Source organism: Camellia sinensis, chromosome 5 (genome assembly GCF_055761805.1).
Source record: "Camellia sinensis isolate YWXY chromosome 5, ASM5576180v1, whole genome shotgun sequence".
NCBI classification, from domain to species: Eukaryota; Viridiplantae; Streptophyta; class Magnoliopsida; order Ericales; family Theaceae; genus Camellia; species Camellia sinensis.
In genome coordinates, this window is record NC_138965.1 from 181,120,009 (window position 1) to 181,133,378 (window position 13,370).

The 13,370-nt window shown below is 34.4% G+C and overlaps 1 protein-coding gene across 28 annotated transcripts; it reads right to left on the reverse strand.

Annotated features, from left to right (window-relative positions):
• Positions 1-195: 195 nt before the first annotated feature.
• Positions 196-12,161, reverse strand: LOC114272831 (uncharacterized). Of its 28 annotated transcripts, none has more exons than XM_082870586.1 (13): positions 12,063-12,156; positions 11,691-11,748; positions 10,299-10,420; positions 10,146-10,206; positions 9,500-9,570; positions 4,265-4,329; positions 3,991-4,035; positions 3,810-3,890; positions 3,513-3,580; positions 1,743-1,791; positions 1,289-1,449; positions 737-837; positions 196-633 (listed from the first exon to the last, which is right to left on the reverse strand). In XM_082870586.1, the coding sequence occupies exons 3-12, from the start codon at positions 10,408-10,410 to the stop codon at positions 771-773; spliced, it is 780 nt and encodes a 259-aa protein (XP_082726712.1). In that variant the 5' UTR covers positions 10,411-10,420; positions 11,691-11,748; positions 12,063-12,156; the 3' UTR covers positions 196-633; positions 737-770. The 28 variants fall into 28 exon arrangements, 23 of the variants coding, with proteins under 23 accessions (XP_082726712.1, XP_082726713.1, XP_082726709.1 ...); XM_082870587.1 differs by having other exon boundaries at positions 12,069-12,139; XR_014330645.1 differs by having other exon boundaries at positions 196-837; positions 1,622-1,791.
• Between the last annotated feature and the right edge of the window lie 1,209 nt (positions 12,162-13,370).

Here is a 13,370-nt window from a genome sequence, read left to right on the forward strand (position 1 = left end):
GTCAAACTCAATGTAGAGTCCGGTTTTCTCATCCATTTCAATGAAGTGCAATTTGATTTCCAAAGAATGAGGTTTTGATCAATTGGCCATATTCATTACTCAATTAACATGACGAATTCTCTCCGGTCATGGCACGCCCTCCTGAGGTCATAACATGCCCAAAGTATGAATGACATGCAAAAGATAAAGTGAAAATGAAATACAAAATAAGTACATCACTGTAATAGAATCACCCAATCTGAACTGCTTTGTTAAGTAACAACAAAATTCTGTTCTTTAGCCACAAAATTATAATATAGAGAAACAATCATTGACAACCCCTATTCCTCTGGGAGGGAAATCTTTCACCAGCAAAGGCTTAAAGCTTAGGGGTAAAAGAGAAGGCACCAAACTGGGGAACAATAGCTTCATCAAACGATTTTATAGAATCCTCATAGATGCTTTTGCTTGGTGCGGTTTGCCATCTAGAAGACGAGCCCATAGCAATCACTGCCTCATCGAAATCCCACAAAATACCAAATTTCCCAAAAGGCTGTTTTTCATCAAAATATGAACGAATTCCTGGACTTCCAGATGAACCAGCATATAACAACAATTAAATATTGACTACCATTCATCTTGTTGAGATGGGTCCTAAATATTTAACCAAATTTATTCAAAATTAGATTAAAATTCGAGAATATGTAAGGAGAATATATGGGAAACTACGAGATGTACTCCATAAGTCATTAGTTACTTCTTTGTCCACTGTATCCTATCCCATGCACCTACTAGTTGATCTTCTTCAGCGTATTCACGTAAGTATAACTGGAAAACAGCACAAAAAGCTTACGGAACCTGCAGAACAGACATCAATATCAGTTAAGAAATAAAATAAAATAAAAATGTCTAGTGAACCCTTTAGTTGAAATTTCACATTTAAGAGTTGTCCAAAGAATTACAGCATAGATATAGGGCTTGTTTAGTGCAACTTATTGTAAGTTAAAAACTAATAATTAGAAAGGATAAGCCAAAAGCACCCTCGCCTTAACTTTTAGATAATCTTTTTATTTTTATTTTTTTTCAGTTTAGTTAAGTTATTTCTGGTTAATAAGCTGTGGACTCTCTAAAAAAAACAAAAAAAATAAAGAAGTTATAAACAGCTCGCATAAGCTGCCCCAAACAGTGCCAAGTATGAAGATGAACGTCTATGTAGACCAAACAACATTTCGTTTAACAAAAAACAAGGATGGTTTTAACCTTCCTTTTCTTCCCTTTGTTTACGAAGTAGATATGAAAGCATACATACCAAATCCACTGGCTCATGTGTTGTGCCATTGCAATATAGCTTTTGCGTGGATGTTCATTCAGCATACAATGCAAATCTCCTTTTTTATGATACATGGCATACATGAGAGACAACCAGATATCGACTGGTCCACTATACTTGCGCAATATATTGGTACTAACCTAAAAATAACAAGACAGAATTCACAACATTGTAGGAAACCAACATAAAATAAAATTTCAAATCATGATGAAGAGGAAAGTTTATTAAACCAAGTGAAATATAGTATTCCTGTCAGATTCTTCACATCTTATTGGTAATGAGTATCAGTGTAAAAGAATTTCACAACCATACCTGTCACCTTATCTACAGATTGTAAGAATCACTTGAATCATTTATTTATTGGTGGACACCAGATGAGTGGATTAATGCCAAGAAAATTTGGGAAAATATAAAGAAGGAAAACAAAACGTACAAGTTCCCAAGCTTCAAGATCTCTTTCCGCAGTGGCACGCAAGAGCTTGCTGCTTACAGTACAAAAAAAGGGTTAAATCCATGAATATTGTAGCATTCTCAACATTTATAGTATGCAAACCATGCCAGAGAAATAACATTGTAATAGTGCTAGAAGCCTTTTCTGGGAATGGTACATTCACCAAGAAGATAACAGTTAGCAGAGTGTTGCCAAAAAATGCTAATGCCCCTAGCAATTCACATTTTATTATGCACATTCTGGAACAATGTAATCTTCAATATCCAAAAATTTTATGGCCATTCATTTCCTTTACAATTTCCTTGGGAGAACAAAAGAACATGATTAATTTAGAATAATTAAGGGCAAAATCTACTTTACCCCCTTGTGGTTTGACCCATGAGCAGCAGTTTACCCCATCATTTAAAAATAGTCAAAGAGAACTCTTGTGATTTTGGACTAAAATGCAACACTAATTCCGTTAACAGTAAGTGAAGAATGACCTTAATACGCCTCTACCTTATTTCTCTTTCCCTCTCTTCTATTATAGATATAACCTTTTATGTTAATTGTATATTAACTAATTAAATCACACATTAAACTAAACACCCTGATTTTAAAAGCCAATATTTTTATCTTAGTCACATACTAGCCGATTAAATCGCATATTAACCCAAACATCTTAATTTTATAAGCTAAACTAAAAGTTTAAACTTAATTTTATATTCTAACAATTATCAACCCTGCATATGCCATTAAGCAATTATCATGCATCACTTTATCAGTATTTGTTACAAGGCAGTCACTTTGATTTGTGCAGAAAAGGAATAATCAAAGAGCTCGTTACAAACTTTCTCATTCATTTTAACAAAAAAGAGGTCTTTACAAGCTAAATCCCACAAATCCCCATAGAAGATGCACCTAAAACATCGGACCACTTGATCAAATTTCTCTGGCAAGGGTTGTGTTACATCAAGGTCAAGTTCTTGCCCCAACAATTAGACATCACTCAGCAAGTTGAGTTCTTGACGCATCAAAATCAACCCCTTAAACTCCATGGGTGTTGAAAGAATCAGTGAATCAGAGATGAGAACCTGAGGGATCTGTGTGATCATGCTGATCTTTTTTTCTTTATTTTTTAATGTACTTGGGTTTGATATTTGATGGGTTGATTGGTGTGTGCACTTGTTCTGGGTTGACTGGAATATGTGTGCAATTGTTCTGCTTTTGATTTTTAAGGGGATGATTTGTGTGGATCTGGTGTAGTGGGGGTGAGGTGGTGGTGGTGACTTTGGGAGTGACGGCGGTGGGGTGAGGCGGTGGCAGGAGTGGGAGGAGTGGTGGTGCTGTGGGTTAAAGAGGTGAGGTACAAAAGACAACCCGCAGGGGTTCTCTGGTTTTTTGTGTGAGAGGAAGATGATGAAAGGAAGGACAAATTTGTCCTCTTAACTTAAAGTTTGAATTTTTTTTTATTTTTTTTATGTCAAACTCTCCAAGTGAGTGAGTATAACACACTTTCTGTTATTGTGGATGGAATTTTTCAGAGTAGGGAGGTAAAGTGCAAAATTTCCAAAACCACACGAGGGTCTTTTGGCTATTTTTATATGACGGGGTGAATGCACTGCAAGCGCATGATATAAAAATAAAGAAATTGATATAGGCACTCACTTGGAGATATAAATTGATATAAATTTCTTTGAACATAGGAAATCAAGAAATTGATTGAGTGCAATTCAAAATAAAGAAAGTAAAATAAAACCAAAATCAACTTACCGTATCCCTTGATTGACGTCACGATGGTTACAATGACCAGAAACACCATAGTTATCAAAAGTAATAATCTGAGAACACCATATAGAAAGTAATGTATGGAACAGAATATGATCAAACATACACCAATTAGCAGGAAAATGAAAAGCCAAAAGTTTAGACAGTCCTTCATCAGACAGCTAAGCAAGTGTAGAATATATACCAAGGAAAAAAACTAAATAAAGAAACCACGGCAGGAAAAAAACTAAATAAAGAAACCACGGCAACGTAACTTGGATGAGTACTGCAAACATATCTTACCAAATCGATGGCATGACTAAGAATTTCCTCTTCAATTATTCTTGCCAATAAATCACACCTCCATACTTTGCCAAAACCATCCTAATAATGACAAACAGATTAATTTGAACTTCTGCATTAATATTGTATTTCAAACAGTACCAAAAGATGGAACATGATTTACAAAGGTTAAGAAAGGAACCTGCAAATCTGGATGGTCCAGGATCTTCACTTGTTGGAGTGGAACCTAAATAACATATTCAAAATGTCAGAATATAAAAACCAACACAGGCTAATCTTTAGAACTGTATTTCAAATCCTTATTTTGGCTTATCAATCTTGGATAAAGGAACAATTTAAAAATAATATAAAAATAGTGCACAACAAAGATGACACTTGCATAACGAAAGCTTTCATTCTCAGAGGTTAGCATTACACCAGTAGATAAAGAAAATATGTGCCCGATCAATCATAACCTTGAGGACTGCAGAAGCCTGATAGAGCTCTTCTTTCCTGATGTTTCCCATGCCATCTGCATTACCTACATAACAGCCAAAACTATAAAAAAATTTAAGAAAAGCCAAGAAATAATACATTGAAGCAGTACAAAATAAGAAAGAAATGATGTATTTGAACATAACATTTGTAGGAAAGATAGAATGCAAAGTCGATTTAAAATCTTTACATTTTCTATTTAAGAAGTATGACACAAGTAGCACCTATAAAGTACTTACACAGCCTCATCCACAAAGACAAAATTTAGCAAACATGCTGTATATTTACAAGATCCAACACAGATGCACCAATTCATGAAAAAAAGAACTTCCCCTATCCATTAGGCGAGCTCATAGCTTTGGTAACACACACAAACAAATACACACAAAAAAAAACAAAAAAACAAACAAACAAACTTGCTTCAACGTGATAGGGGCTGTTCATAAAACTAACATTTTATACTGCAAACTTTTGCATGATAACTTAGAAAATATGAGGAAGAAGAACTCCGAAAATATGAGGAAGAAGGAATATATTTCTGTTATATTCAAAACTTCTTATCTTACAAGACCAAATGACACTCCTTATATAGGAGATATTACAAACATCATCATAACCCATTATATGCCACTTACATATTATATATTACCACTATCTACCACTATCATATTATATCCATGCCACTATCTACCACCAACACCACTATCATATTCTATACATGCCACTATCTACCACCAACACCACTATCATATTCTATACATGCCACTATTTACCACCAACACCACTATCATATTATATACATTAACATAATTTCCAGCACTCCCCCTCAAGCTGGTTTGAAGATATCTTCCATGGCCAGCTTGCTAGTCAGCTTATCAAATTGCTTCTTGTGTAGTCCCTTCGTTAGCACATCAGCTAATTGTTCACCTGTTGGAAGGTAGGTCATACAGATTATGCCAGCATTGATTTTCTCCTTGATGAAATGTTTATCCACTTCTATATGTTTTGTGCGATCATGTAGAACTGGATTATGAGCTATAGATATAGCTGCTTTGTTGTCACAATAGACCTTCATAGGTGTCGGGTGAGAAAGCTTTAATTCTTCAAGAATTCTTTTAATCCACATTACTTCACAGATTCCATGGGCAACAGCTCTGAACTCTGCTTCTGCACTACTTTTAGCTACCACATTCTGTTTTTTACTCCGCCATGTAACTAGGTTCCCACCTACAAAGGAGCAGTATCCGGATGTTGATCTCCTGTCTGTAACACTTCCTGCCCAGTCTGCATCTGTGTATACTTCAACTTGAAGATGTCCATGTTTCTTGAACAGTAAGCCTCTCCCTGGAGTTCCTTTCAAATATCTTAAGATCTTATAAACGGCCTCAAAGTGCTCTGCCCCTGGTGAGTGCATGAACTGACTTACCATGCTGACTGCAAAGGCAATATCAGGCCGCGTATGAGACAAGTAAATCAATTTCCCTACAAGTCGCTGATATTGTTCCCTCTCTTTGACTTCTTCAGCCTTAGCAGCTTGTAACTTCAAGTTAGGCTCGATCGGAGTCTCCACCATCTTACAACCAAGCATACCTGTTTCTCCAAGGAGATCAAGAACATATTTTCTCTGATTAACGAATATACCTTCCTTGGATCTTGCAAATTCCATTCCGAGGAAATACTTGAGGGCTCCCAGATCCTTAATGTGAAATTCTTTTGCGAGTTTCTCTTTGAGGGCTGCTAACTCTGCTTCATCATTACCAGTTAAAATGATGTCATCAACATAAACAATCAAAATTGCAATTTTACTGTTTTTTGAATGTTTATAAAATATTGTGTGATCTGCTTGACTCTGCGAGAAGCCACAACTGATAACTGCCTTCCCAAAGCGTTCAAACCACGCTCTTGGTGATTGTTTGAGTCCGTATAATGACTTGTTCAATCTGCATACTTTGTCGCTTCCAAGTCTCTGCTCAAATCCCGGCGGTAGGCTCATGAACACCTCCTCTTCAAGATCACCATTGAGAAATGCATTTTTAATGTCAAGTTGATGTAGAGGCCAATCTGAATTTACTGCAAGAGATAACAGTACTCTGATGGAATTTATTTTAGCAACAGGAGCAAACGTCTCCTGATAGTCGATCCCATAAGTTTGAGTGAAGCCTTTAGCCACCAATCTCGCCTTGTATCTCTCAACGCTTCCATCTGCGTTACATTTTATCGTAAACACCCATTTACACCCAACTGTTTTCTTGTCTTTGGGTAGATCAACTATCTCCCAAGTACCACTTCTCCTTAAAGCATTCATCTCCTCCATGACTGCTAATTTCCAATTCGGATCATCCAATGCTTCCTGTATATTCCTTGGAACAAACAAGTGTGAAATCCTAGATGTGAAAGCTCTATGTTTTTTAGACAGTCTTTGATAGGAGAGGTAATTTGCAATAGGATGTTTAATGCAATTTCGGACACCTTTCCTAATTGCTATAGGAACATCAAGGTCGGAAATAGAAGGAATAGGATTACCTAAAATTTCGATGCCAGAACTCGGGTGGACATTCGGGTCATTAGGATGGACATTCGGGTCATTATTCCTCAGATGAAATCGCTTCCTAGTATAAACCTGAAGCTCAGGATTTAGATCATTTTGTAGTACTTCTCCCCCTAAACAAGAATCTTCTTGACTAGGCACCATAGAACTTGGTTCTCCTAAGTGATCATTATCAGACAGATGTGATTTTTGTGTAGGATAAATGACATTGGGGAGCGGGATAGAAATATCCCAAAAACGGTCTTCTACTCCACTTGTCTCCCCCTGAAGAGAAGTGTTGGGGAAATAGGATTTTGTTTCCACAAATGACACATCCATACTCACATGAAATTTCTTGGTTTGAGGATCGAAACACTTATACCCCTTTTTGTTTGAGGAATAACCCAAAAAAACACATTTTATAGCACGGGGGTCAAGTTTTGAACGAAATTGACTGGGAACATGAACATAGGCAGTACATCCAAAAACTTTGGCGGGTAAATCAGAAAACAACCTCGTGTCAGGAAAAAAAGTTTTGAGACAATCAAAAGGTGTTTTGTATGTTAACACCTTTGTAGGCATCCTGTTTATCAAATAAGAGGCTGTTAAAATTGCTTCACCCCATAAATATTTAGGAACATGCATGTAAAACATTATAGCACGTGCTACTTCAAGTAGATGTTTATTTTTTCGTTCTGCAATGCCATTTTGTTGAGGGGTATCCCGACATGTAGATTGATGAAAAATCCCCTTTTTTTCCAAAAACTCACCTAACTGCTCATTGAAATATTCTGTTCCATTATCAGAATGTAAAATACCAATTTTGGTTTGAAATTGGTTTTCAATCATATTGTAAAAATTTGTGAATAAATTTTTCACGTCAGATTTTTTATTCATCAAATAAATCCAACATAAGCGGGTATGGTCATCAATAAATGTAACAAACCATCTTTTACCAGAAAGAGTAGTGATTTTAGAAGGGCCCCAAACATCACTATGAATCAAATAAAAAGGTTTGGAAGCCTGGTAAGGTTTTGGCAAATAAGTAGAGCGATGAAATTTTGTAAAAATGCAACTTTCACAATGAAAAGAAGAACAATCAATCCCTTTAAATAATTCTGGAAATAAATGTTTCAGATAAAGAAAACTAGGATGTCCTAGCCTATAGTGCCATAGCATTATTTTTTCTCGAACAGAGATTGAACTAGTACTATTAAAGCTCTGAGCTTTTTTATTACTAACAGGTATTTCATCAAAGTAGTAAAGACCTTCAAGCATCCTAGCACGCCCAATCATCATCCCCGAGTTCTGGTCCTGAAATTCACAATGGGATTCAAAAAATGTAACACGACAATTAGAATCCTTAGATAGTTTACTGACAGACAAAAGGTTACAGGCTAAGTTGGGGACGTGAAGAACAGCATTGAGATTAATTTTCTCAGTTAGTTTAATAAATCCTTTTCCTGCAATAGGTGAAAAACTACCATCGGCTATTCTGATTTTGTCATGACCAGAACAAGGGAAATAGGTACTAAATAAATGAGAAAAACTAGTCATGTGATCGGAGGCACCGGAATCTATGATCCACGGAGAGAAGTTTAGGCAAGAGAAGGCTTTAGGATTTCTACCTGTTTGTGCCAACAAAACACTAGGAGTACCGGATGAGGAGTTGGATTTTATCAGCTTTAAGAGTTGATCAATCTGCTCTTTGTTGAAGGGACCTGAATCGGCTTCATTAGCGGTAGGAAAGCCACGATTCTTCTCTCCTTGTTTGCTGCTTTTCCAGTTGACAGGTTTGCCATGGATCTTCCAACACGTTTCGCGTGTATGGCGAGGCTTGTTGCAAAAATCACACCAGACCCGTGGCTCGGCAGGGGTTGAAGTGGTTTCGGACGTAACTTCCGACATGACTATGACGGTTTTAGGGCTACTGTGTTTTTTTGTTGCTCTGATACCAACTTAGAAAATATGAGGAAGAAGAACTCCGAAAATATGAGGAAGAAGGAATATATTTCTGTTATATTCAAAACTTCTTATCTTACAAGACCAAATGACACTCCTTATATAGGAGATATTACAAACATCATCATAACCCATTGTATGCCACTTACATATTATATATTACCACTATCTACCACTATCATATTATATCCATGCCACTATCTACCACCAACACCACTATCATATTCTATACATGCCACTATCTACCACCAACACCACTATCATATTCTATACATGCCACTATTTACCACTAACACCACTATCATATTATATACATTAACATAATTTCCAGCAATTACAATGTTGAAAATTCAAGTATGAAAATTTAAAATTGAAAATGTAACAAATTAATGTTTTAAGATTAAAGTTAAAACTAGCTTGCAATTCAGCATTTAGTAATAAGTCATGTGCCTCTAACTAAAACATCTGACTCTCTTTAAGTGGATATTATTTATGAGTAATCTGAAGCACCTAATAAAAATTCACCAAAACATTTTCAGACTTAACCACTGTGGCTGACATACGAGCCCCTTAGATTCCTTCCAACCTACATTACTATTGTTCAATTTCTGTAGACAGATGATAAGTTGATTCAAGTAAAGCCAAGGTTATTCATAAACAAGAAGGCATATCTAAATCCTAAAGGTTTGCAACTATAATTGACTATAAAACAAAATCAACGTATTACCCGTTGAGATGCACACAATGTGTAGATTATGGCCCCTGGAAGTAAGGTAATTAATTGTTGGAGTAAAAAACCTGCAGAATGCAATATATGGTTTTGATATAATACAAAATCAGAGCCCTACAAAAAATTAATAAACTACAATTTGAACAATAAAGGAAGTCCACCTAAGTCTTGAATTTCAAAATTTTTTGAATAAATTACAATTATGGAATCACTAAATCAACACAACATAATGGGACATTTCCTGGTCCAACAACGAAAGGTCTAGCTGTCAAGCATAAGATTACAGGTTCAAGTTTGAGACAGCCACACTGGGCAAATAATGCCAGGAATTGGGTCTGTATCCGTCCCAGCACCCACAATGGTAGGACCAGTTTATAACCCCTATTAACATCAATTACACTATTAATTAATGTAAGTTTAACACTATTTATGGACAAGAAATTCACATAATAATCTTAGTAGTGCTGAAAATGGTCAAGAATGATATTTTACAACCATGATCTTTACAACAAAAAGAAAAAAGAAACTGTAAAAAGAATTGCAATATAATTTAATTTCAATGCATATAAAAAGTTGCAAAGTTCAATGAAAACTGCATGCAACAGTGCAACCAAAAAAAAAAAAATCAGATTTTAGAGTTTACATAGACTCATCATCAGGATGGGCAATAACCAGCAATGCATTTTTCCGGCGAAGTCCTGCACCTGAATTTGATGGAAAACTGGTATTAAGCCAACCAAGAAATGCCTAAAGAAATACAATGTGTAAAAATCCTTTATAAGGATCACTTAACCACCATTATTTAAGAATGTAGCCTTGGAAGATGAGCGTGTTTTGTGAAGAATCTTGCACAACGAAGCTATCCAGAGTACAAAAAATGAAACAATGACCGTGAGCCATGCCATCATCTAGCATACCCTACAACAAATTATGGAGCATTATTTGGAGACTGAGAATGCACAAACTAAAATGAACTGGAATGAGAGAACTATGTGAATATGTCACTACCACCAAGCAATGATGTGGATGTGTGTGTGTATATAGATATATATTGGCTGGCAATTTCAGTTATATATCAATATGTACGCGTACATGTAATTTTTGTATGACCCATTATATTGTTGTGTATGCAGCATTCATATTAATTATGCACCATTACGGGCCTCATTAAGTGGAACATTTAATCAAACATGTGATGTGCTGCTTTAGTGACTCCATAATTATGGGGTACCTTATGAAAGTGTGATGTAGCAAGAAACGCGAAATAGTAACGATCTTTGGGTTCATTGCTGCAAAGATGAATACCCAGAAACAAGATCCTTCTCTAGACTAGTTGACTCACAATGAATACCGAGAATAAAGCCTCAACAATGATTAATTCCCAAAAGAATACCCAAGGTAGAAAGAAAAAGTATATCATCAACTCACGGTCTTATAAATCATCAAAAGCTTCTTTTTTTTAACTAAGGTTTACAACCATTATTTATAATAAACCTAATTCTTGGAAAACAATAAACTAATAAAATAGAAAACTTGTTAAATCAACACAATTTGAGAAATATAATGATACTAGGATTCTATACTAAACTAAAAGATTCTTAAAAAAATACTAATACCAAAATAAATAAGAAACAAAATACAAGAATAAAAAAATGTCACCTACATCATTCCCCCCTGTTTGAAAAAAACTATTCCTCGAGTGACTCGAGGGGCTGTTTGTTTGTGTAGTTCATCTACATCAATTGTTTATAAAAATTATCTTCGTCCATGTCATATCAACAGGAAGGATAGCTTCATTACCCACAGAGAATTATGTGATATTTTGAATCATGAATTTGGGGTAGAGATTTGGAAAGAAAAAGGGAAATTTAAAAATAAAAAATGTAACTTTCATTCGTGTTGTCCTCACCTCTTTACATTTTACTTTCCAAATATAGTATCTATTCAAATAATGATCCAAACGGAGCGTTAAGAAATGAATTGGGAACAACAAGAAACCTAACACTAACAGGCCAACCAACCCTTCCATCTCAACTCAACTCACAAATTAATCGAGTAAATCAACTACAAGAACTAATCAGATTATTCAATTGAATCAACCAAACAAGTTATGAGATTAAACAAGTGAACAACCTGCAAAAGTGAAGGTGGGAAATAGGAGGAGAAGAGATGAAAGGGCAGGAGGTACCTCCAGAGAGCTACGCTGTGGACGACCTCAGTGCCGCTGTCAATGGCTGCCTGTCGCTCTGCGTCGCCCAACAAAATAAAATAAAATAAAATACTCCATGTCCAATAAAATAATTATTAGTACTAGTAAGCATTGGTTACAAAATTGAACGTCTCATACTCCCCATATACGTCTCTCTACATGGGTAACTTAATTCTATATATGTCAATTCTATACAAGTTTTTTTTTTTTTTTTTTAAATGATCAAGAGTTCAGATTAATTTATGTATATTTCGACTAATTTTAAAATTTACACAGAAAGCTTGCTTTATGTGAGTCGGACAAATCTAAGTAGTTATAACCCTCACAAAATTGATAGATTGAAAGTTAAACCTGAACCTTGGAGATAGCACACCAAGCCCCCAAATTGCACTCCCAAATTATATTGAAGTTATAGGATAGAAATAGGCAGATTAGGCTAATCTCCAAATTAGTTAACTAACTGCACTTTTTTTTATTAAAGAAAATCTAAGGCATGGTTTGGAAAGTGGGTTGGCTTTTTTATTTTTTGATTTTTTTGACTATTTTAGCCTGGAGTTAAAAAGTCTGGTTTAGAAAGGACTTTTGATTTTTTTGTGAGAAAAAAAATATAATAATTATGGATTAGATGTGATATTTTTGTCTTATTGAGATTAAAAAGCCTATTTTATTTTTTGTGACTATTTTAGCCTCAAACCCACCCAAACCCACCTTCCAAACAACCCCTAAATATATAAAGAAAATGGATAAAATATAAATTTGACATAATTACATTAATTTTGGTGAGATTAAAAGGACTAGAAACAAAATAATAAATAAGAAAATACAATAAAAGGGATGATAATATCAATAAAAAAAAATTAATGAAAAGATATTAAATATTATATAAATTAAATTTTAAAAAAATAATTTAATTATACCAAAATTATGAAACTCATATTTTTTTGTAAATCTCGCTCAGATGAGGTTTGTGTAATTTATCCAAAGCAAATTTGATAATTCGAAAGTTTGTCGATTATGTTGTTTATTTTAACAAAGTTTACCTGTTAATAAATATTATTTTAATATAATTTTTTAAGGTGGCGCAACTTATTGTAAAATTCTCCTTCACTCTCTATATCCAGCATCACAATTTTTTTTTTAATTTTGTCTTTATTTATTTATTTTTCAAAATTATCTCTTTTATTTTATTTTTATTTAAGATCCTTTGTGTAAAAAGATTATTTTTTTTTAAAATTCACTAAAAAAAAAAAAACTACTATTTTTTTATCTTCTTTTGTTTTTTATTGGGTCTTCTTATTTTTTAATTTTAAAAAAAAAAATCATTAAAAAAGCCTATCACCATCAAATTGAATTTGAGTGAAAATTTTACAAAATGAAAGAAAAAATATGGAAATTTAAAAAAAAAAATTAATTTATATTTCATCCGTCAAAAAAAAAAAAACCTCTCAGCTAGTAGTAGTTATTTATATTCACTGAAAATGTTCACATCCTTCCATGTTTTCCCCCTACTTTCCCCTTCACAAACCAGTATTGGGCTTTAAGGAAACCATACATTATAAACACCTCCAACACATTAGAATTCAAATCAGCACTAGCAATCCGCAACTCAAAAATATAAAAAAAAATAATAATAATAGCCCAGGAAATGGCCACGTAATG